The 23,297-nt window shown below is 39.1% G+C and overlaps 1 protein-coding gene across 1 annotated transcript in view; it reads right to left on the bottom strand.

The window, feature by feature from the left end:
- IMPG2 (interphotoreceptor matrix proteoglycan 2) overlaps window positions 1-23,297 on the bottom strand; it is a 92,304-nt gene that overhangs the window by 58,145 nt on the left and 10,862 nt on the right. The window contains exons 3-13 of the mRNA XM_056481838.1: window positions 22,722-22,888; window positions 18,198-18,229; window positions 18,076-18,099; window positions 13,308-13,337; window positions 9,217-9,263; window positions 8,759-8,850; window positions 7,137-7,298; window positions 6,095-6,153; window positions 4,822-4,839; window positions 2,825-3,069; window positions 2,110-2,192 (exon numbers count right to left, since the gene is read on the bottom strand). Of these exons, the coding sequence (XP_056337813.1) occupies window positions 2,110-2,192; window positions 2,825-3,069; window positions 4,822-4,839; window positions 6,095-6,153; window positions 7,137-7,298; window positions 8,759-8,850; window positions 9,217-9,263; window positions 13,308-13,337; window positions 18,076-18,099; window positions 18,198-18,229; window positions 22,722-22,888 (959 nt within the window). The remainder of the gene's footprint in view (window positions 1-2,109; window positions 2,193-2,824; window positions 3,070-4,821; window positions 4,840-6,094; window positions 6,154-7,136; window positions 7,299-8,758; window positions 8,851-9,216; window positions 9,264-13,307; window positions 13,338-18,075; window positions 18,100-18,197; window positions 18,230-22,721; window positions 22,889-23,297) is intronic.

Here is a 23,297-nt window from a genome sequence, read left to right as displayed (position 1 = left end):
CATAAAGAATGAATTAGGACTCCCAGAAATTGCTCCTCAATACACTTATTTAATGTAAGCATTCAGTTGCCAGGGATTGCACTTCATAATTTATTTGAATGTGGATAAATGTTCTTATGGCAACTAACATTATTAAAATATTCTTGTTACATGGCAATATAATTAATATATAATATATAATATATAATATATAATATTATATATATAATATATAATATATAATATATAATATATAATATATAATATATTCTACAAGTTTAATATCATATTGGCTAGTTCTGGTTTTCACCAATGTAAAAGGCTTACAAATATGATAGATGGCTGTAAAGACAGAATCCCTCTCCCTGATTTTTCATTTTCTGCTGCCAGAAAGGCATTTTATTCCTCAAGCCAGAGCATTCTTTCTACCTGTTACAACTCAACATAAACAACAAGAAAATATGGATTTCAAAAACTAGCCCTGATTTTTGCTTTACTTTTAAAGAGAGCTGCAACACTTGAATTAGCTGCACCATCTACTAGCAACTGGATGGTGAAATCATGACAGTTCCATGTTATGTCATGATATTGGTGGGCTAATACAAACCCAGCTTCTTCTCAAATCACCTAGAGAAAATTATAGTAAAATTCTTTTCCATAGGTAACAGTTCTACTTGAGAGCATCTACTTGAACCATAAAGATTTGACATCTGTGGAAATAATTGAGCAACTGTATACTATTTAAGCATATTTAGGATTTTATTTTATTTATCTGAAGCTACTTTGCAAATTACCTGTTTATTGCAGATTGTGCACAGCTGGTCTGGGGATATACTTGATACCTTTTATGTAATCAGAATTTTTGACTGAAGGCATAGAAGTCTTTATTCATAGTCCATGATTAGAAAAATATAACTTCCTCAAATTTTTGTCATTCCCAAAAACTGGTTTAAAATCTAATATTGCAAAGCTGCCACTACTCCAAAATATCTTCCTGCCTGCACATCTGTCAGAGTACAGAATGGCAGAATTCTTTGTCTTACTAAAATAAACATCTATAACATTTTAGACTAGTTAGATGTTTCCAGTAAGGTGTCTTCAGTAAAGAGAAAGCCCTTTTCTGAAAGTTAACAGTGTTTATCTACACCATGTTTAATCCATTATGACAAATCCACATGAATTTGTGTTTTAGACATCAATAATTAGTTTTTAAAACTCAGTGAAAACTGTCATGAAAATAAGGACATTATATGTATGTACATTCTAACAATATTTGCATTCTGTGAAAACAAATTTTGCTTACTTAAAAATTTCAGAAGTTGGTTAAAATTAAATGTGTCTATGTTCATAACATTATCTCATGATGGACTGAGTGAGAACCTACCATCCAGCACAAGTGGGCCTGGATTTTAGGGCATGATCTGAGCTCATTTCTTGTTGAAAGAACATCTGTGTTACAGAACAGAGTGGAGAGCAGAAACCAGCTGCCCAGACAATGATTCAGCACTCAGAAAACTTTTCTGTTGGCAGAACTGACTGACTTGATCTCAGCATTGCTGGCACCTAACTCAGTATTTTTGCATGGACATAGTCAGGGATACCAAGTCTCCTGTCCAACACAGAATTCTAGTCTGTGTCTTGGATTATTCCAGAGCTAGTCAGAGGAGACAATTACAATTTCAAGAGACAAAAAGAGAAACTAGTGCCAGTTATTTTCCTCTGCTGGTATTAGGAGGATGGACATAATTTTAAAACCAAATTGAGAACTTTCTTTGAAAGAAACACAGTAACAAAAGGAGCTTATGAAAGTTAGTGTTTTATCTCTTCTAGTGGCCAACTTTAAGGTTTATCTCTATTTCTTCTTTTCAAAGAAAGGTAGTATCTTGGAAGAAAGAATCACATCTTTAGAGACATTTACAATCAAAATAAGATGATCACAGAGAACTGTTGGGCAGCAGACACCAGCATGATCACATGAGAGATTTCACCAGTTTTTACTCCAATATAAGGTGAACCTTCATTACTTATTCTGCATGAACAGCAGGATAGAGAAGCTCTGGGTGGTGCTACAATTCTACCCTGCTGAGTTGTCCAAATGTGTCCAAAGGCCACTGCTCAAGCCATACTCACATCGAACTCCGGGCGCTCCAGCACCACTGGATGCTCAGTAATCCAGGATGGGTCATCTGGTGTGGGGTGCTGAATTTCCTTCACTGTGGAAATAGAAACAGCTGTGTTCTAAAGGCTGCAGTAACAGTGTGAGCAAGTTGTGTTGGAAGACTGACTGAAAAACCCTCTCCAATTTCAGATTTGTAAGTAATGTCTTCTCAAAAAGTTTGCCAGAGTGATTTTGTTTCTGGAAATGCCTCCACAGCACTGACAGGAAGAGGAGGGCAAAGAGGAGAACAAAGGGGTGACAGCACTCTTCCATCACCTCTAGCAGGATCATTCAATATTCAGCAATAATCTGGGTATTTCCTTTGTGCTGCCTAAGGCAAACACAGAGCTGTTAAATTGAAGGTCACCCCGATGCAATGTGCACCATGTGAACCACGTTTCTCTCTTTTACTCATTAATTTCTGAAAGTGTTACTGAAACAGCACACCACAAACCTCAGCTTCAAAATAAAAATTAAAATAAAATGGGAGGCAAGGCTAATGGATCAAGAATAGGATGCTAATGCTGATGAGTTGGCTTGGTTAAAATGTGAGCAAAACAGGCTATAACAAAGTTGATTTTGCTGTGTTTAATTTTTCAGAGGACAGCTGAATAATTCACCCATCTGAGATTTATTTTATAAGAAGTCAGACATGTGGCACATCAATGCATCATAATTAATACCCACCATTAGTAAGCTGAAGAGAGTTTGGGTCTAAAGATATGGAAGCATTTTCAAGCAGAGCATTCTTCTGGAGGATCTCAGCAATATAATCTCGGAAATCACTGATGGTGTACACAACTGTTGGATTATCCTCTATGCCCATGAAGGAGTTGTCCTCCACCTTGTTTGAATGAAGGTTAATCAGGTCCCAGGTGGCATTGCTGATGGCCTTTCCATCAAATGTGACAGCATAGTGAACTTCCACCCCACTTCAGTTGCACAAAGAGAAAGTACACAGATGAGAAATGACAGGTTTTCCTAAGCAAGCAAACACTATACTTTTTAACAGGGGCCCACATCAGTACCTTTCTTAATATAAAAATACATGGCTTTGAAGGATGAATAGAAACTACTTGATTCTTTGATTCTTTTCACAAAGTTCTCAAGGGAAATGCTACCCAAAACTGACATCTGGTCTGGCCCCAGTCCCATATTTCTACTAGTGAATGGCAGACAGACACAGGCACACCAACACACTGGCTTTCTGTAAGCATCATTAGTGGGTCCACCAGCATGCAGTGGTGAGAGTGGTGACTTTAAGGTCATGCCAATAATAGGAATGGCTCTGAGATGTGAAAATAGGAAGAAAAAACCAGGTTGTATATAGCAGAAATCTATAGTAGCAAGTGAGAGCCCTAATCTCTGTCACTATGCAGTGCTAACCTGCTTAAAGAATGCTTTTAATAGCAATAAAATAGTATTTAATTCATCTTATAATTGGGAAAATTGATCTAGACCCATTTGATCATTTATTCTGTAACTCAGTTTTGTATCAGTGTACAGTTTAGGGGTTTTTTCACATTAACTCTCTTCCATTTTCTTAATTTTCTTTTCCTGAATACATCTGGATGTCCTTTACCACCCAACAGCTTAGGCTGCCATCAGATTTACCATACACTGGGCATAAGCACAAGGGAACTGTAGAAGATATAAAACATTTTGGCTGTGGACAGAACACAGCAACAAAATTAAGTAATCTAAGAAGTGTTAGAAAAGGTTCACCATGGGCACTGACTGTCAGCAGAGGAAATTATAAAGGACAGCAGTAGTGAAAAGGCACAGCAAAGATGAACAGAATATGCTCCTCCAACATAACATCCAGGTTTCATACAACAACTGTGCTGTCATTCATAATTCCTAACAAATAACTACTAGACCATCCTCTTTCTGAAAAGGGCTAAACATCTGGTGCCTAGAACATAGCCCTTGTCAACAGTTGCATATACTTTGTGAAGATATTTGTGTTTCTAACCCTTCTTGAAAAGTTAGAATGCTCATTCTCTTTAAACTTGTTCATTGGAACTGGCTATGCTGAGATACACACAGAATAAATTAATACATGTAGAAAATTAAGGTTGCAGAGTTCTTTTTCTGTCTTGTGACATTCTTAGCATAGTAAAGAAGGAAAATTCTGGATTCTTAACCTGCATATCTCTCATGAAAAACAAGTCCAGGCTAATCCCATGTTCTGCTAATGAACATTTATTAAAGTTCTGCTAAGATCTGCAGCATCTCAGGCTTTGAAGCTAAACCAACAGCCTTTGCTGGAGAACTGTGGATTTATTATCTGCACTACTAATAATAATAACCCCATATCTATTCAAGACTTTGCTGCAAAAGTATGAAGACTTTGAGTCATTGTTAAGAAATTTTGTTTTCTTCACAGAAGAGATTCTTATACAGAAGTTACCCTAGTAGATGAGTAGTGTTTAGGATGATTTTTCCTGATGGTTTTTTCCTTGTTATTAGGACTTAAATAAGCAAATTAGGTTTATCCTTAATCAAAACAGACCAGTTACTTGCTATTTCTTTCTCTCTCATAATATTTACATTAGATAACTATCTTGTTCTGAAAATACAGATCTACAAACAAAACCACAAATCCCAAAAAACAATGTTTTTGTTAAATATGTTTTTTCCATCTGTATTATGACAATATCTATTTAAATATTTGTCCTTACCTGTCTTCCTCGGAAGGGCTGATTATAAAAACAAAACAGAACAGCAAAACCTGTTAAATCAATGTCATAATTTCCTTTAATTCTTACAACTTTAACAAGTTTACTTTGGGCACACCCATTTTAAAACATACAGAAAAATCCTTTTAAGTTGCATAATTATTCATAGTTACTCAGCTACATAACAAATTGTTCTTTTGCTGAACTATTTCCTATTGATCCCAAGGAATCAGCAAAGCAGAGGCACCTCAGATTATTGTAAATAATGCAGCTAAATTGCTGTCAGCACCAAGAACATCAAGGATCACTTATTCCACATAAATGTTTAATTTACAACCAATGGGTTTGTGTCATGCACAGCAGAGAAGAGACTTTGCCAGAAATACCAGCCTTTTATTTGTCTTCTCAAATGAACCAGGTGCTTGCAAATCTATTAGGCTGCAAATACCAATGGAAGGTTTTGCTCCTTCCAGTCTGAAAACTGGATGTAGCCTAGAGTTCCAATCACAGGACCTCCCTCACTACAGCTGCTTCTTACCTACAGTTATGCCAGTTAAAATACTCCAGCCAATAAATTCTAAGAAATACAGATTACAGTCTCAAAGAAAACACAATTTGGATTAACTCATGAACACACTCAATAGATTCTAAAAGTTATACTCAGTCCATTCAAGAAAAATCACAATTTGTGAGCCCTGCACTCCAAAAGTCAGACATTTTTCATTTGATGCATTAATTTAAGATATTAACTTTAAATGTCACTCTGAATCACAAATAGATTTGAAGGAATCAGGTCTTTAAAAATATATTTATAGGAATATAGAGAGTTAAAAACATTTCGTATCATTTATCACCTTTTTTTTTTTTGATCCAAGAGAGACCTTTACATATCCTAAACACTAACATTTAGAGCCATCTCAAATTTGAAAAGAAATTTAAATACACCACATTTTTCCAAAAAGATTTCTGTGTCCTTCCTTGTTTAATACTTGGACATATTAGAAGTAGCAGATATGAATATATATTTTAATTTTGGGATAGAATCTTGAACAAGAATGCCTTGTCTTAAATTGACAGAAAACATTTCCTGTGAGATTCTCTTGAGAATGCCAGAAGGAATTAGCCTTGTATGTCTATTCCAGTGGCATATATAGAGGTACCAAGCATGAGAACACTCAGTTAATCCATCCTAGGAGTTCTCACACACACCTGACATGCCAAGCATCACCATACATGATCATGTTCAATCACCATGTATGCATCAGTATCTTTTTACCTGTAATCCAGGATATGGATGTTTTTGTATCCAGGTAGTCCTTCAAATACCTTTTTAATCTATTTTGACAGAAAAACAAAAAAATTAACACAGATTCCGTTCACTTCTGCTCATGTGAAAAACAGTTAAATATTATTCTCTTTATGGAAGGGTAGTTTTGGTGACATTGTTTCATTATTAGAAAAAAGCAGAAATAAAAAGTATGAAAAACAACATGCAGCATTCCCCAGGAACTGTACAGAAACATTCCAAGTGGAGAAATGGAAAGAGAATGCCAAGATAATCAATTGTGCTACAGGAGACAAAACCAAGATAGAGAATACTGAAAGTTCATGCTGGTCTAGAAAGTTTTTTAGCTTCCAAACATCCTTGCCAGTTGAGCATTATTTTTACTCTGTAAATTCTTGTTCCCCTTCCCCATCTCCTTATTTTTAAACTGTCTCAGGTGAGATTTAATCACGGTGCTGCTAACTTTTTTTTCCAAGAGTTTATTTATTCAAGCTCAGAGAAAACCAGGCAAGGGATCAAAGGGGTGGAACATCCATGTGCCAGGTGGACTCTGTCCCATCTGACATTTTTTACACACACATATATTATGGCATTGCTACTTGGACTCACAACCAGGAAAACTAAGATGTTTAGCCTATGCTAGCAACTTGTGACTGGCATGGTGATGGTTTTTGTCTGCAGTGAAGAGTTCATCTCTTTCCCATCTGGCCCAGGATCTGGCACAGGTTTAGCCAATCCAGTAAAAAGGATTCAGAGAATTACCCCCAACTAAATGGAGCTAAGAAGGAGGCAAAGCTAGAGAAAAGATAAGCAACCATATGACAGCCTAGATGCCTCTGCAAAGAGAAAAGAGAGAGAAACACCCTCCCCCAAAATATGATGGCAATGTAATTACCATCATTATAGACAAAATAAAAAACCAATATTGGAAACAACAGGGAGAAAAAAATCAGGAGCCCTGAAACAGGTGCTTTTTGCTGCTATTGTTTTGCAGAGCTAACAAAAGGAAAAGGAAGTTAGGGAAGGGGATCACCTGAGAAATGAATCGTTCAGACAGCAGTTGATACTCAGCAGCAGATGGGTCCTTCAGCTCCTCACTGTACTGTTCACTGACAATTAAAATGTTGAACTCAATCATCTGCTCAGTTACAGGTTTGACTAGCTTTTCATCCTGCTGCTTTATTTCATTATTGATCTGGAAGAGAAGGAAGAAGGGAGGGAAGAGAGACACTTAATGAATGAATGCTGAGCACAGTGTGCTCACTGCAGGAGCCCCCAGCACTGCTTGCCTTGCACTGTAATGGAGCCTCAGGGACAGAGGCAGCAGCTAATGAGGCAGTCTGCTAAGCAAGAACATTTCCTGAGAATTCTCATATTGAAGATAGCTCTGTTTTTGATTTGGACACCTTCAGTGGAAGTGCATCTCATAGACCTCAGGCACAAACTGAAGTACAGATGTGTGGGATGTCCACTAAGCAATTGAAAGTGCAGCCATGGCCACTCAAACATCTCACTTGAGCCCAGTCAGCCTCGGTTGAGTTACCCAAAATTTACTCATTTATCCCAAGGCTCCTTCTTAATGCTCCAGCTGGAAGGCAAGCTACCTTTGCAAAGTTCTGCCTTTGAAATAACACCTGCATTCAGCCTCAGGAGGTGAAGGATCCCCCCAGATACACAGTGGGCACTGGGAATGAGAGCTGTGCTGAGCTAAAGCACTGGGCTTCAACTGCTGAGTCCACAGCTGCCCAAAAAGCCCCAGAGCAGTGGCTGTGCAGTGCATCAGGGATGCATGGAGCTATCATGATTGCCACAGGCAGCAGTCAATGCCAGGTTTTAATCTAATTTGAATGACTGAGCATGCTCTCTGCTTACATCCCTAGTCTTTTTAAAACAGCATACTATCCCTCATGGTATACTGAAAGACATCAGAAAAATAAAATAAAATAAAATAAAATAAAATAAAATAAAATAAAATAAAATAAAATAAAATAAAATAAAATAAAATAAAATAAAATAAAATAAAATAAAATAAAATAAAATAAAATAAAATAAAATAAAATAAAATAAAATAAAATAAAATAAAATAAAATAAAATAAAATAAAATAAAATAAAATAAAATAAAATAAAATAAAATAAAATAAAATAAAAAAAGATATTTGTCTGGGAGGGAAGAGAAGGCTGGCTTGTTAACTTTAGCCAAATGCCTTTTGCCAGAAGTTTTGTTGCTTTTTTCCCTGTTAAAAGGAAAAAAATAGAGCCAGCAAAACAGATCTTTTCAATGAAACTGCAGCCTAAGTTATGCATCATGCAGGAAATGGAAAAGGCTTTCTCCAGAAAGTTTGTCTGCCATCAGTGAGCAACTTCTATGTTGTTTAGGAATCCTCTAAAATTTTTTTGTTAAATTCTCTTTCTGGCCCTCACATCCCTTTTTCATGTGATAACTTTGTCCACAGACCATGAGGACACATTACTTAAAGTTAGTTAGCATTTGAGAGATACACATTTAGCAGGCATATATATAGTGCTATCATTCAGCTGTTTGCAACACCATGTAGTTTTAAATCACTTATCAGCCCCCCCAAAATCTGGTACAGCCAACACACATAGTGCAGAGGATTGGCTTTGCTCAATCTTGAAATGAAAAACCCACTCACAGTGGTGTCTACATGGTCATGCTCTTGGATGGTATCACCCACAGGACTCTCGATGGAGACCTCATCAGGGGGAGGAACGTTGGCAGCAGCATCTAAGTTTGAAAGAGAACAGTATTATTTTGATTTGGTTTGGTTTTTATTATTTTTTTTTCTAATATACCCACAGAAGCAGTTCAGCAACCAATAGTCAAATTTGATTCCTATTCCAATCACCATGGCAGCAACAGCACAGGAGACACATGAAGAGCTTGAGGAGAAGTATCAAATACACTACTCAGTATAAGATGCTAACATTCTGCCAAAGCAGATGTATTTTTCGAAACATGAACTTAAGTGCAGTAAAACCAGCACAGAACGAATTTCTTGAGTAGGATTTTTGAAATCCATCCAAACACGTGAATTTCTCAATTATCTAGTAATTCAGAATCAGCCTTAACAGCAGTTAGATGAAAACTGACCTCTCAGTGTGGTAACATCAGCATCCAAAGGTGGAGTTGGAGTCCCACTAGATAAAAAACAAATCAGAAATTGAAGCTGGATGTGGAAAGATAAATACAGTAGTTTTTGATATTTCTGCGATTTGGATACTACACCAAGAAGCACATGTGCAGAAGACATTTTTCATGGCACTATTTTGCTCATAACTTGATAAAAATTAGGCTTTGCAACTTAGATTTTGGGTCACTTGCATCATACAACACATCATGCTCATCTCTGGGTTGCTAACCCTCTGATATCCCAAATGACCTGGAGTCTCATACAAAAATGCATTTTGCCTTCTAGCAGTTCTATAAAGAAACAAAGAGATAAAACACGAAGATAAATGGTAATACCCTAAAAACCACTCAGGTTTTAAAATACTCCCCAGTGCACTAAAACACCATAACTACACTGAAATTACTGCAAGAAGATCGGTTCTTTTAATCATTAATTTTATTCTGCTTATTTGGAAATCTTCAAACCATATTAGTTTCCAAACCCAGTTATGGGGTTCACACATGTATAAAACAACTCTAGGCCAAATGTGAAAAGCATTTCAAAAGAAAAATCACATGAAGACTATCAGCCTGAATAAAAACTAGCAGCTTTGACATGACTCTTTCAGTAAACCCAAGATGCTTGGAGCCAGTTCTATAAGCCTGGAGCAACTGTCAAGTTACCAAGATTGGAAGACCTGCTCTGACAGAAACAAGTTTTCATGAATGAAGGGAGAATTATTTTTTGAGCTTATCATATTGTTCATATATACAGCACAAGCTGTAGGACTGGGAGTTTAAGTGCTAGAGAAAAACTGAACATGAGAATTACTGAAGTTCATTGCACTGAGATATTTCTCTCACTTTTAAAGGATCTCCTTTCTTATTGGTGATCACAGTTGTGGATGAAACACACATTGCAGCAAGTCTTCTCTCTGATATATGCAATGTCAGCCATGGCTCCTGGCCTTGCCAGGTTTGTTTTATGATTCACATACTCCACCACTGGTCTTGCAGTCTATCCTCAAGCAAAACTCCTCTCAAAGTTGATATCTTGCCTCTTTCAGGCTGTATAGTCAGTCTCTGAATTACTCAAAGAAAGGCTCCCAGCACCAGCCAGACACCCCAAACCACAGTCACATTCTCCAGATACCAGAGCACCAGCACAAGATCAGAGACCACAGTTTCACTGAGTTAATCTCTGAAACACTTTCTCTCTCTGCCCCTCAGAGACACATAATTCTTCTGTGCCAATAAACAGGCCTGAAGGCAAACCTGATGAACTTTGTATTTAAGTCAATATGTTTTCACCCATCCTTTCCTTAGGCACAGTCTAATCCTCCACATAACCATTAACTATACCAAAACACAGTTCAGGGAATGTGAGATCTCCACAACAATTCTAATATATTAACAACAACAACCACCCAAAAAAAACTCCAAAACAAAACAAAAAAATAAACCAAAAACAAAAAAAACAAACCACCAAAAAACTTCCACATGAAGAAATCAGCAAATACTTATTCTAGAGTTTAAACAGTACCTTCAAGTACTTCCTTGCACAAATAAAATGAATGATCTCCATGCAAGCTTTGAAGTGTAGTTATATCTGTACCTGTTTTCAGCCAGCACAGTGCAAGGCTACTTTTGAGTTTGTCAATTCTTTGACAAACTCAGTAAACCTCTGAATCATTTCCAAGATTGCAAAATTTTACTAAAAGGTGTAATTTAGACAAGATAGGCTCTCTTAAGGATATTTTCTTAAGAATGCTGGTTATGTTTTAGGGGGATTTAGTTTCTTTACTAAAAAGGAAATTTGTTTGTCATCTTAAAACTGCATTAAAAACTATTGCTTGATTATTAATTGGTCTGATGAAACATTTTCCAATTAGGTTCACCTAGCTTCAAGATGCCTCTTTTACCAGTTTTGTAGACCAGAGTGTCACCAAATTACAGCATCAGAGCATTTTAGTGCATCATGTTTAATGTCCAGAGCAAGAATGACTCTACTTTTTAGGAGAGGTGAACCAGTCTGGGAATTTTATTTCTTACAAACTGTTTAGTGTAACTAGGGTCAAGATATAAACTAAACAAAAGCAAAGTGGTGGATAGTAAAAACTCTGCTACAGGATTTTTAATTTTCTGGTCAGTTTAAATCTATATACAGCCATTAGCTGAGTCTTGTTTGCACCACCTTTTCTAAAGAGGAGGACCACAAGAAACATGATTTACTGTGGTAAGCCCTGATCCCAACCTGGGACTCATGGGACTCGATCCAGGTGGCCACAAGTTGGTGCCCAGTGTTCTTTGAGGAGCCTCCAGCTACTCTCCCAAAAGAGACAGGTCACCCATGGATCCCACAGCATCCCTACCAGCCTTCTGCACGTGTGTGCTGCAACTCAGGGCATCTCAAAAGGACCAAAATTACTCTCTGACCAACTGAGCACCCAATTCTGGGTGGGTTAGCCTTGGCTAAGGGCCAAACACCCACTCAGCCACTCTCTCACTTCCTCCATCTCCATAAGATGGGAGAAAACACAATGAAAAAGCTGAGTTGAAATAAAGCCAGGAAGATCACTCACCAATGACCTCCTTGGGAAAATCAGACTCAGCTTAGGGAAAACCAATTTATTGCATATTTAAGTACATTTGGGCAGTGAGAATCAAACAAACATTAAAACATCACTTCTTCTTCACCCTTTCCCAGGCTCAACTTCACTCTGGAGTCCTCTACCCAGGGACAGCAGCTCCTCCAGGAAAGGTCTGCCTGCTCCAGTCTGAGCCCTCCCTCTGCTGCAGGGAATACATGATTTGCCATAGTGGAGTGCCTTTGGCCTTGGCATTCCCCATGCCACTGCTTCTCATTCTTTTTGTTCCCTCTTCCTCTCCCTGTGCTGTGTTTCTGCCCTTTCTCAGACAGGCTTCCCCTGAGCTGCCTGTGCCATGAGTGCAGGGCTCAGCCCTGCCTGCCAGAGCCATCTGGAACCACCCTGGGACAGCCCCAGAGCCCCCAGACTGGAACCCCCTCTTGAGTTTTTAAAGGAAAAAATCGTCCAAGCAGACAAGAAAACCCCAAACAAAATGCTGTGGTATAAATCACACTTTCAACAGAGGAGCAGTTTACAAATGGGAAGGCCTAATACCTTTCTCAAGTTCTACTTCTAGATCAGATTGCTGGTTATAGACATCAAAGAGAAGTTCTCCAAGTTTCAAAAGTCCAAGAGGACTTTCTCTGTCACTGACCCCAACAAATGGCAGCTCTCCAACAGGGCACTTCTGTCACAAGCATCTCTTAGGCTCTGGTTTAGCCCAAGCCAGGCTTTGGGGCAGTGGCAAGGTGGGAGTTCAGGCTGTGTAGCAAATCCAGCTCCTAAAGCAACAACAGACCACACTCTTTGTCAAGGCCAATATATTCTTACTGATGCTGAGGGGTTTTAAATACAAGCTCTCAGGAGCTAACAAATTTTCTGACTGAGTTCCAGTGCACAGCTGGCTGAAAATTAAAAACCAAGCAGTTAAACATCACCTACTAAAACCCTAATAAATCTAACCAAGCCATCCAAGCACCAAATTTGGTCAAATGATCAGCTACCACTTTTTTTTCAAGATGATGAAAATATAGTTTTAAAGATACTATGCTGCAACCAAGCTCACTTTATGCACAACACTGATTTTTCATTACTTCACCAGGATGATAAAGTTTGCTTTCTTTTTGCCTTCTACATCCCCTTAACACTCTTCAAATACCTACTTTATTGAACACCTAAAAAAACATCAGTTGTACTGGGCACCTGTAAGGAAGTCACTCAAAATGCACATGGCAATGCATACACTGAATAGTCTGAACACATCACTTTTCAAGGTAAACACAGATTCAAATTCACACTCACTTGCACCACTTAAAATACACAAGATTTTTTATGGTTTTGCCCCAGGATTAATTCAGGGCCAACACTTGATTTTTAATTCTACCTACACAAGCAAGCCACTCCAGGTAGAGGGACTGTACTCCAACAAGAGTTTATTGTGAATTTGAGACACAGACACATGAAATGCAATTTCCATTGTCCTACCTGCATGAGTGATTCCCTGGGTCATCTTGGCTGAGCAGTAAGCAAAATATAAAAACATACACATATGTATGGAGAGGCAGGAAGGAATACAGACAAGCAGATGTCTAAGCACCAGAACAAACACTGCACTCGTGTTTCCATGGCAGAAACAAGCAGTTTCAGATCACACAGCTCTGATAGACACCAGGATCTAGGCAGGTGTAAGACAAGATCCATGAGGGCCTAGGAGGCTGATCTGAAGCAAAGAGTGCTTATGGACAGCCTACACATATTAATGCAGCAATCACAGCTCACAGCTACAGCCCACATTCCCCTTTTTGCAAGGCCCAGGGTGTGTACTTCTGTGTGACATCAGTCATGTCAGGAAAAAAAGTTCCAGTCCACCAAAGCATAAACAGAGTTCCACTGACTCACAGACCTAAACTGGTTCTTTGTGTGCAGCCATTGTGCTATTAAGGATAAATAACATTCTGGACCTGTTAAATGGCATTTCACAGCTCCCCATGAAGTTCTATGAAAGCATAATTTAGATTTTTCTCTACATTTCCACTCAAGGTTTAAGAAAAAATCCAACTCTTCTGTGGTTGAAGAAAATAAAATCATCAGATTTGTACTACATGTTCTGGACATCCAGTTTATCCATTACTTGTAAGATTGTTGGTCAGTGAATGATCTGAAGTCTAACTGGCTGCATCAAGCATTTCTTTATCTTGAACAACATTACTTCAATTCTCATATTGCACAGAGAGAAAATTTTATTGTCTGATTTTGTCATTTTAAATATTTTAATCACACAGCCTCAAACTAGCACACAATTTAAGAAGCATCTTTATGCAATTTCAGAATGCAAGACAAAGCCTTGTATTCAGATTCTCTTCCTTTTAATATTTACATGCATTTATCTTAATTTTCATTTAGGCAGTTTCTGAATTTTCATCTCTTTTGGTTCTAATTAGATCAGGGCAAACCTTTCATATTTGCTACCAGACAGTAGGGAGCACAAAAGAAAACATACAACTGAAAAGGAGCAGTGTGGAACTCCTCACACGTGGTAAAGCTGTGCAGATGATTTAAAAAATTCTGAAATTAGGAATATCACTGCCAAGTCCACATGCAAACAGTAAAGAAACTCAGTTATGTTTCTATGGCACTGCAGGCAGAACTGCTGAACTGATGAAATGACCCCAGCACAGAAGACTCTCACTATTTCATGAAGCACATTTAGATAAACAGTTCAAAAGCCAAATTGATACATCATCAACCATTGCTACCACCACTGATAAAATATGGATTCTAGATTTGCCAATGTATTTTGAGGCAGAGAACACAGAACACAGGAGGTCTGGACAAGATTTACTGCAACTAATTCCAGTGAGTTTAGAACCAGCAAGTACCATCAGAAATGACACATGCCTCTACATATTTCATTTTACATTAAAAAATGCTTCTGAAGAAGTGAAAAATAAGTGTGTTATAGTCTTCCTTTTCAACTATCCTATCCTCTTTATCTTTTCCTCAGCAAGCTCTTGTGCATACAGCACTCCAGCAAGGCTATGACATAAAAGCTCTTGTTTTCTGCTGCAACAATTTTGTGCTACATCTTTGCTTTCAGCTGATTCTCAAGGTCTGGCTTTTGATCTCCCAGGAATTAGACAAAAGGACTGTCCCATTGTAAAGAGACAGACTTCAGTATTAAAAGACAGAACTTCATTATGTGAAGTGCCAGTGGCCTACTGAATAAAGCAATCAGTGAAAGTCTTTAGCTTTGACACTTTGCTCTGACACTTTCAGCTGGGGCAAGAACTCTACAATGTCCACTGCATTGATCTGCACACATCTGGATTCTGTCCCTGATGTTGCTTTTCCTTTTTGTCTCCTTGGTGGTACTTAGTTTAATCTCTCATTTCCTGAAAAGGCCAGGGTAGCTGAGCATTTAACCAATGTGAATGCATGCTCTAAACCTTACAGGAACAAACTTTCATCCTGCCCTTACATCACTGTCAGTAATGCAGACTGGGAGTTGTTCCAGGAGCTAAACTAGCAGAGCACAAGGCACCTTTCTGTAGGCTACATTAAAACTATCCCAGCACTTAACTAGATGGAATCAGCTTTCTCCAGCTAGAGAGAGACACCATATTGACATCAATAGGATTATATGAATTGTATTAAACTGCTCAAGTCACTGCTTCAGCTCTATAGCTGTTTATAGCTTTCAGCACAATTTTGATTTGATTTAGACAGGTAGTATAGTTAAAATGATGAACAGATATCAAGGGCCTGTCTTCCATTTCAGATCAACCATTTCAGATCAATAAGGAAATAGTTTCAAAGAAAAAACTGTTTCATAGGAAAGTGATTGGTCAAAGGTTATGCAATAATTTCTTGTGTGGGGACTATGCTCTAGAACCTATGGTAAAATTTCTCTTGTTCTTATCAATGGGAAAACAAAGACATATGCCCAGTGCCAGGCCTCCAAAGTGAAATGGATGCTTCTGCACAGAGACACTGGATCTCACCACATGATAAGTCAGACTTCAGCTGGACCCTCACTTCAAGGCACCAGAAGCCTGTCCTTCCCTAGCAATGTGGGAATCTCACCTGAACATCTCATCTAGACACCCTGAATGTCTGGATATTGAGGACAGTCCTGCCATCCCTCGAGGCAGAACCAGAGCAGCTGTGCATTGTGACACAGGTGGCAGAGCTGGGTGACAAATCAGCTGTGCTCAGACCCTGGCATTGCCCTGCACTGGACCAGCCTCTCTCTGCACATGTGGGTCAGCAGGTGACTACAGCAGTGCCCAGGAGAGGGTAGAACTCCATTCACTTTTCCTTTCTGCAGGAGGGATTTGACACTGGATTTACCATCCTCCTTAGAGGCTTATGGTGGTCCTGGGTTGGGTACTCATTTCTGACAGAACATTTTTAGGAGAACATTTATTTTGATCTGGGGAGTCTGGTTATTTTTTTCAGGGAATAATGTTGGCTGTTGGCAGTATTGGGATGACTCCTCTTGGGGCAAGATGCTGAGTTAGATGAGACGTCTTCTACCCATGACAGAAAATCACAGCTTTGTTTTTTATAGGACTGTGGCCTACCAACTTCACATCTGAACCATGAATGCTCTAAGATGTCCAGAATGGTCTTAGAGTAAGTTTGGATTTTATAATGGAAAAATTATTTTTACTAATTTCTCCTGATGTTCCATTACCTGGAACAAGTCTACCTGTTTCTGTCACTGTTTCAGTGCTCTATCACCCTCTTTATGCTATAAAACTCTACCATTTCCAAGCACAAGACAAACAACAAATTATAGAGAAAAAGATACAATAAACACAAAGTTTAAACTAATGGCAATAACAAGGATCCCTACCTAAAGTTATAAACAATCTGAAGCAATACATAATACTGAAATAAAAGCTGTGTATTTTTGAGACAGATGCAAAACAATCCCACAGTGAATTGAGTTTGGTAAAGTTTGCCAGTTGTCTACTGGAACCCCTTTAATGTTGCCATGAAACACTTCATAAGATGGCTTTTGGACAAGTACAACATGTATCACTCTGATCCACCTTTCAATCAAAAGTTGGGCTTTTCCCAGATTTTTGAGCACTGTTCCTTTGCTTTGCCCAGTACCTGCAGACTCTAGATGCATTGACTCCAATTTCTCTCATGTGTCTCTACATTTACTAGATTTCCCAAATGATCACACAGAAGGATGCAGTAGGTTTTCAAACTCAAACTTCTTCAGAGCAGATGGACACTACCCAGCTGACCTGGAGGCTTCAGGGAGAGCCCTTGTCAAAGGAGCACTCAGCTCCACAGGACAGAGAAAAACCAACCTTTCAGGAATCACTTTTGCCATTATCATCTCACATTATTAATTTTAACATATGCTGTGGCTATGAAATCACTATGAGGATACCTAATTTCAGAAGTTTGGGGCTTTTCTAAGAAATCTGTTAAATGATTATTCTTCCCAGTATTTTAATTACTCATACTTAGCATAACTTTATGTGGCTTGTAAAGCAGAGAATAGAACCTGCCAGTTTTTCAGAGGAGTTCAGAACCAGATTGTTTGGGTTTGAATTACCCTAAAAACAACAGCTTAGATAAAGTTCTGAGTAGCAATGGAGCAATAATAATTTGAACTTGCTTTCAGTTCATAAAAGACAAAAAAATAACAGGTCAAGTTCAGGTTTGCTTTGGTACAAAGACGCCCCAAATCAGTTTTCAGTTTTAGTGCCTTGTTACAAGTGTGAGGAGCCCAAACAAACAATTCCTTTGTAACTGTTTTTAGAACACATCCCTTGAAAATCTTACAAAATAGCATTTCAAAATATTCCATTTCCTTTTTGTTTTTGTAATGATGACCAGGATTACCTGAAAACCTTTGGGAAAGATTTTCAAGACAGCCAGAGCATAACAAGTAACTATGGACACATCTCTTTCCCAGAATAGATTTCCCCCACTAAACCTCTTCAGGTAAATAGGCTGTGTCTGTGCCTGGCAGCCCAACAACCAAGGTGATGACACATTTAAGCAGAAATGCAAGCCTCAGATTGGCTGAGATATTTTCAGCATGCCAGCCATGCCAGGAGAGAGGTTCACATGCAAGAGCCACCAGATTTCTCCACCACACTTTTTTCTATACATCCTTTTGCACAAAGGTGAATTTTGTTCATCCTCAGCACATCAATCAATGCCAGCAGCAGCAAGAGCAGAGAAACAACCTATCACAAGCCTTTAGAAAGGGAAAATTACTTACCCACATGACCAATCAGCACAGGAGCTGACAAGAAAAAGAGAGAAAAGATTACAAAATGTCACAGCTCAGCCCTGTTGTTATCTCCAGAGAGAATAAAATGCAAGGAGAACACAGATACTCACCTGCTCATTGCTTCCTTTGTATAGGCCAGTTTCTGGAAAACAAAAACAAATCCTAAATATGTTTGAGTAATAAAAGGGGAAAGAAATTGAAATGCAGTTTATGCCACTTTATTTCCTTCTGCCTGCTGAAATAATTCTATTCTCTGTACTGTCATTTGTTAAGTTCAACAGTTATTAACAAAGTCCCTGTTGAAAAGGAAATATGTCTGACATTTCCAAAATACAACTGAAACTCAACATCAGACAGTGTAAAGAGCATTAGGTTTGTCAGAGGTGCTCTACATTTCTGCATTTCCCTGCAGTGTTCTGCAGCTGCAGAATTCTCCTATTTTAGAGGATGTCAACAATAAGAATCTTCTAAGCAAGCAGTCTTCAGAAATTCAGTATTTCTTCTGCTATTTGTCTATAGATTTAAAACTATCTTTTGAAAATAAAGCTACAGCTTAAAGTACCACAGCAGGATTAATCTGATGACTTTGTTTACAAGTGGCAGGGATTATGTTTTTTTCATGTGCCGGCATAAAAAGACTAAGAAAGGCTACATAGTTCTTTTTTTTTTCATCAAAATTCTCATGGTATTAGTGCCAAGAATACTAGAGGAGAGTCAGAGACAACTCTGTGAGAAACACCACAAGAAGTGGAGGAAGTCCTGAGAAATAATAGGAGCTGTTGAGAAACAATGCTATATCCTGCTGATGTACCAGTATAAAGAGAATATAAGATACTTACAGAAAATTATTGTCCATCCACAAAATTTCTGTTTCTCTGCTTTAGGGGATCAAAAAGGGATTGTTTGGTGGACTGCTTATCAGGCTAGATTTCTTTGTATAATCAATGCAGGTGTATTTTTCAGTAAAAACAACAGGAAGTGAATCAACTCAAGTACCTCCTCTGAAATTAAATTACCATTAACGTTAAACATACTCTTTCCACTTTGCAAACTTCTGTGAAAAACAGCCATGTGTATTCAGTGATCTAACAACTCTCACTCTAAGCTACCCTCATGGGTTTTTTTGTGAAGGAGGGTTGAAAATGCAAAAGAGACACTTTGAGCAGATTAGCCTGTTCACTCCCTTCACCTGTGTTTTCCTGTGTTTCTAGGAGAGTGAAGAAATTCAGCTGTTACTGATTTGGAGCCATGTCAGTGGGTAGCCTTCTCTTCTTTCTAGGACATGAGGGCATTGTGATCACAGCTAGAATGGCAGACAGCTTGGGTATCAGCCTGAGCAGGGCTTGCCAAAATACTAATTTCAGGCACCTTGCCTTTCAGCATGTTCTTTGACCAACATTTATTATACAACTCCATTTAATGGAGCATTTGGAGAGTCTTTAGCATGAACAACTAAGACACAGCAAGACTAGTTTTAAGTGATAAAGAAACAAGGTAGACTAGTGTGGAAACCCTAACTTAAGGCCACTAAAGCTGTGTTGGACTTTGGGTAGTTTTTTATGGGGTCACTATGCTGATCTATACAGTGCCTATATATTCACCCCTAGTGCACTGGGCTCTACAAGGAAGAGAGAGATTTCTTCTCTCCCTACAAGATTTTAGAAAGTTATTTGTAAGTAGTAGCTCAGTAAAAAGTGTTTGCTCACTAGAAAAGGAGATGTTCTTCCACACTCAGCCAGTCAGGATGATTTGTAGGTGCTATTAAAACCAACCCTGGTTATTGCAGGCATCACACATCTTTTCAATATCCAGTACTTTTCAATATCAACAGCTTTACTCACTGCTCCTCAAAGGCCCCTGAGAGCAGAGCTCAGTGCAGTCCTGAGCACCTCCTAGAGCAAAGAAATAGGGACACCCCAGTAAGGGGTGCCTGGGGCAAAACTCTGTGCCAGGGCAGTCTGAGGAGCTGGTGGCTCCCAAATTCCCTGAGTCTGGGTCCTTGGACTCAACCAATATGTCTTCTTATTTCCAAGTCCTCTATTCAACAAATTATAAGGAGAACTTGTAAGAACCAAACCTGAAATGTCAAATTATTATTTTAATGGCCAAAGTCTAGAATAAGAAACACTGCACAGTCTCCACACCCACGTTTTTAGTGAGGCATCAAGTTACTAAATTCTCATATAATTTCATAATAAAGTAGCACCCCCTACTGCTAAACTAGCATGGTCTGCAATAGTTTGTAGTGTGACTGTCTCCCTCTCTCTCAAAAGTTTAATTTGCTTTCCAGCCTGGGGCAGGGGGCAGGCATTGACATATTTAAACTCCATGGCAAACATCACCTTTTGCCCCTAATTAGAAGCCAAGGGCTCTAGAGTTCTAATACTGGCTTGTTTAATCATTTAGAACAGAACAGCCTTTGCCAAAACACCTCACTTCACTGACTCAGTTCCTGCATTAAAATGGAGTTAGAAATTAACCTACTGCACACACACTGCAGGGATTATTTACTGTCCTCACCCTTTCAATACTTGAAGTGATCTATAAATATATCTCCATAACAGCAGCCACACCAAAGCTAAAGGGAGCTTTTACTCACTGAAGCTATCTCTGGCAGCTGCATTGTACAAAACTAGTTCTCTTGAAGCAAGACCTTCCTGACATTATTTATCAACTCTCCTAATGCTGGGAGCTGAGTTTTGTGTCTGTTGCTCCAGTGCTCACCTTTATCAACAGTTACTTTACATAATGAAAAGCATCATGAATTAATACAAGTACATTAAATACAAGCTACAACAATACAAAAAATCACATGTAGTACCAACCAGATGAGCTTCTGTCAACTCATGATCTTGCAGAAAAGCAATCACATAGGACATTCTTGCCTGATCCTAAGAGACTATTGTCATGCACAGAAGACAAAATATCCTGAGGGTAATCCCAAGCAGGAGAAAAAGGCAGAGGAAATGTCAAGGAGATCTGAAATAATCCCCCAAGAGTATAATCCCATCTGTGTAGTGCTGTACCAAGCATATTTGATTTAACCCACCTATATACTTCATTTACCACAGAAAAGTCACACCAAGAAATGATTCTCTATCTCCTATCCTGATTCCCCACCATGCTGCAGGGCAGAGCCACCCTGTCAGGAAGGCAAGGCCACAGAGCTGGGATTACTCAAGGGAATGGAGGACAAGGTCCAGGACTGAAGCTACAGAGAAAGGCCAGAATAGGGAGCAGTGCTTTTAGGCACATCCCTGACAGGCAAGATAAAAATACTGTCCACAGTGAGTTAGAGGAGAAATAGCAGGAGCAGCTTGGCAGAACAGATATTGTTTCAGATATAATTTGAAATTAAGGCTAGAGATATATATGGCAAAGGTTTTACATTTATACACTGATTTCCTGCAGCTTTCCATGGTGAGTTACCTAAGGTTATTTATTGACTTCATAGGACATCAAAGTTTTATAACTACACTCATTTCAGTCAGGCAGCAGTGCACAGACATCACAGACCTGTAGAACATCAAACAGGCAATTATGCCACAGGGCTTGGTAGCACCAGAACTACAGCTTGGAATTTGCTGCTTCCAAGTGTCATTTGGGCTGAAGGCACCTCTGTGAGCAGCTTGGAGCAGGGAGGCTGCTGCACACCCCAGGGGAAAATGCACCACAGCCTGACTCATGTCGTGGGTCTAGACACCATCTGATTGTCAGTGTGTCGTGTTGAAGTGGCCAGAAATGTGTATTCTGTCACCATCTGTTGAAGCTGGGTGGGGCAGTGACCCTTATCTCCATGGCACATATTATCTGCTAATGGGCCATCTTTAAAAACAGGTGGGGCAATCATCTTTATCTTCTCCCCAACCCATCCTCCCTCCAGGAAGATATCATCTGCTGCTGGACCATTCAGTCCCACTGTGTGACTGATAAAATTACATCATCCCACTGGGAGATGGGGAAGGAGCCAAGTCTTTCTACCTACATAAAAAAACTGAGATTTTGGACAGAAAGATATTGTCTTTCCACTGGATTCCAGAGGAACACCAGACTTTTCCACATCATCTCTGGACCTTCAGAGGAAAACTGCACCTTCTACAGGAGCACTGCTTCAGCTGAACCACATCTGCCACTGCAGGAGGATGCAGCCACCATTTAATGGGACTGCTGCCAACACCCTGACTGACTGACAGGGTGTCAGGTTGTATTCTGACTCTGACAGTGTTTTGAGATTGTTCTTTGTAACACTGTATTTCTATTTTAATTTTCCTAATAAAGAACTGTTATTCCTAATTCCCATATCTTTGCCTGAGAGCCCCTTAATTTCAAAATAATAATATGGAGGGAGGGGGTTTACATTCTCCATTTCAAAGAGAAGCTTCTGTCTTTATTGGCAGACACCTGTCCTCCAAACCAGGACAGTGAGGAACACATCTACTGAAGACAACATTCTCTTCATCGTTTTGCTTTTACCCACAGCTTTGTTTTGGAAGTGATCCCAGAACTGCAGATCCCAGAGCTGGAATGCCCATGCCTGCCTGTTGTAAGGGCTCTGTGCATCACTGCCAGGTGCAATAGCCAAAGCTGCATGCTGCAGTGGGGCAGGATGCCCTTGCCCAAGCAGCCTCACCCACCTTCACGATCAGGCTCCGGTGCTCCTCGGACTGACTGAAGTTGGTGCCCATCTCAAAGATGCTCATCATGCCTTCCTCACACAGGCTCATCCAGGTGTTGTACTCCTCACGCTCCGGCAGTCTGTCCCAGAATGTCTTGAAGACCTCCCAGACTGTTTCCTGGCACACTGAAGGCACGAGAAAGGTCTGGTGTTAGTACAACAGGAGTGCTTCTGTGGCGCAGGTGGCCAGGCTGTTATTGTCCCCATGTTATAAGCTTGTCAGCACATGAATTCACAGAACACAGCAACCTGACATCGACATGGAAATCTGGAAAGCATTGAAGTGACTGAAATGAAGATATGATGGATTTTTTGCACTCATATCACCTCTCTCCCTGACTTCTTAAACTGAAATAAGTAAAGAAAATTTAAGGGAAAAAAAAAAAAAAAAAAAAAAAAAAAAAAAAAAAAAAAAGAGAGAAAACACTTGTCTCCTAACAATCATCAAGAACAACATTATTTCCACAGAGTGAAACTGCCATTTGATCAAGGAATCAAATTTTTAGAAAACCAAAGTACTATGGCAAATGTCCTC

The sequence above is a fragment of the Oenanthe melanoleuca genome, chromosome 1, assembly GCF_029582105.1.
Source record: "Oenanthe melanoleuca isolate GR-GAL-2019-014 chromosome 1, OMel1.0, whole genome shotgun sequence".
Lineage (NCBI taxonomy): Eukaryota > Metazoa > Chordata > Aves > Passeriformes > Muscicapidae > Oenanthe > Oenanthe melanoleuca.
The sequence above is the reverse complement of the archived record's forward strand: the minus strand, read 5'-3'. Positions and strand labels throughout refer to the sequence as shown.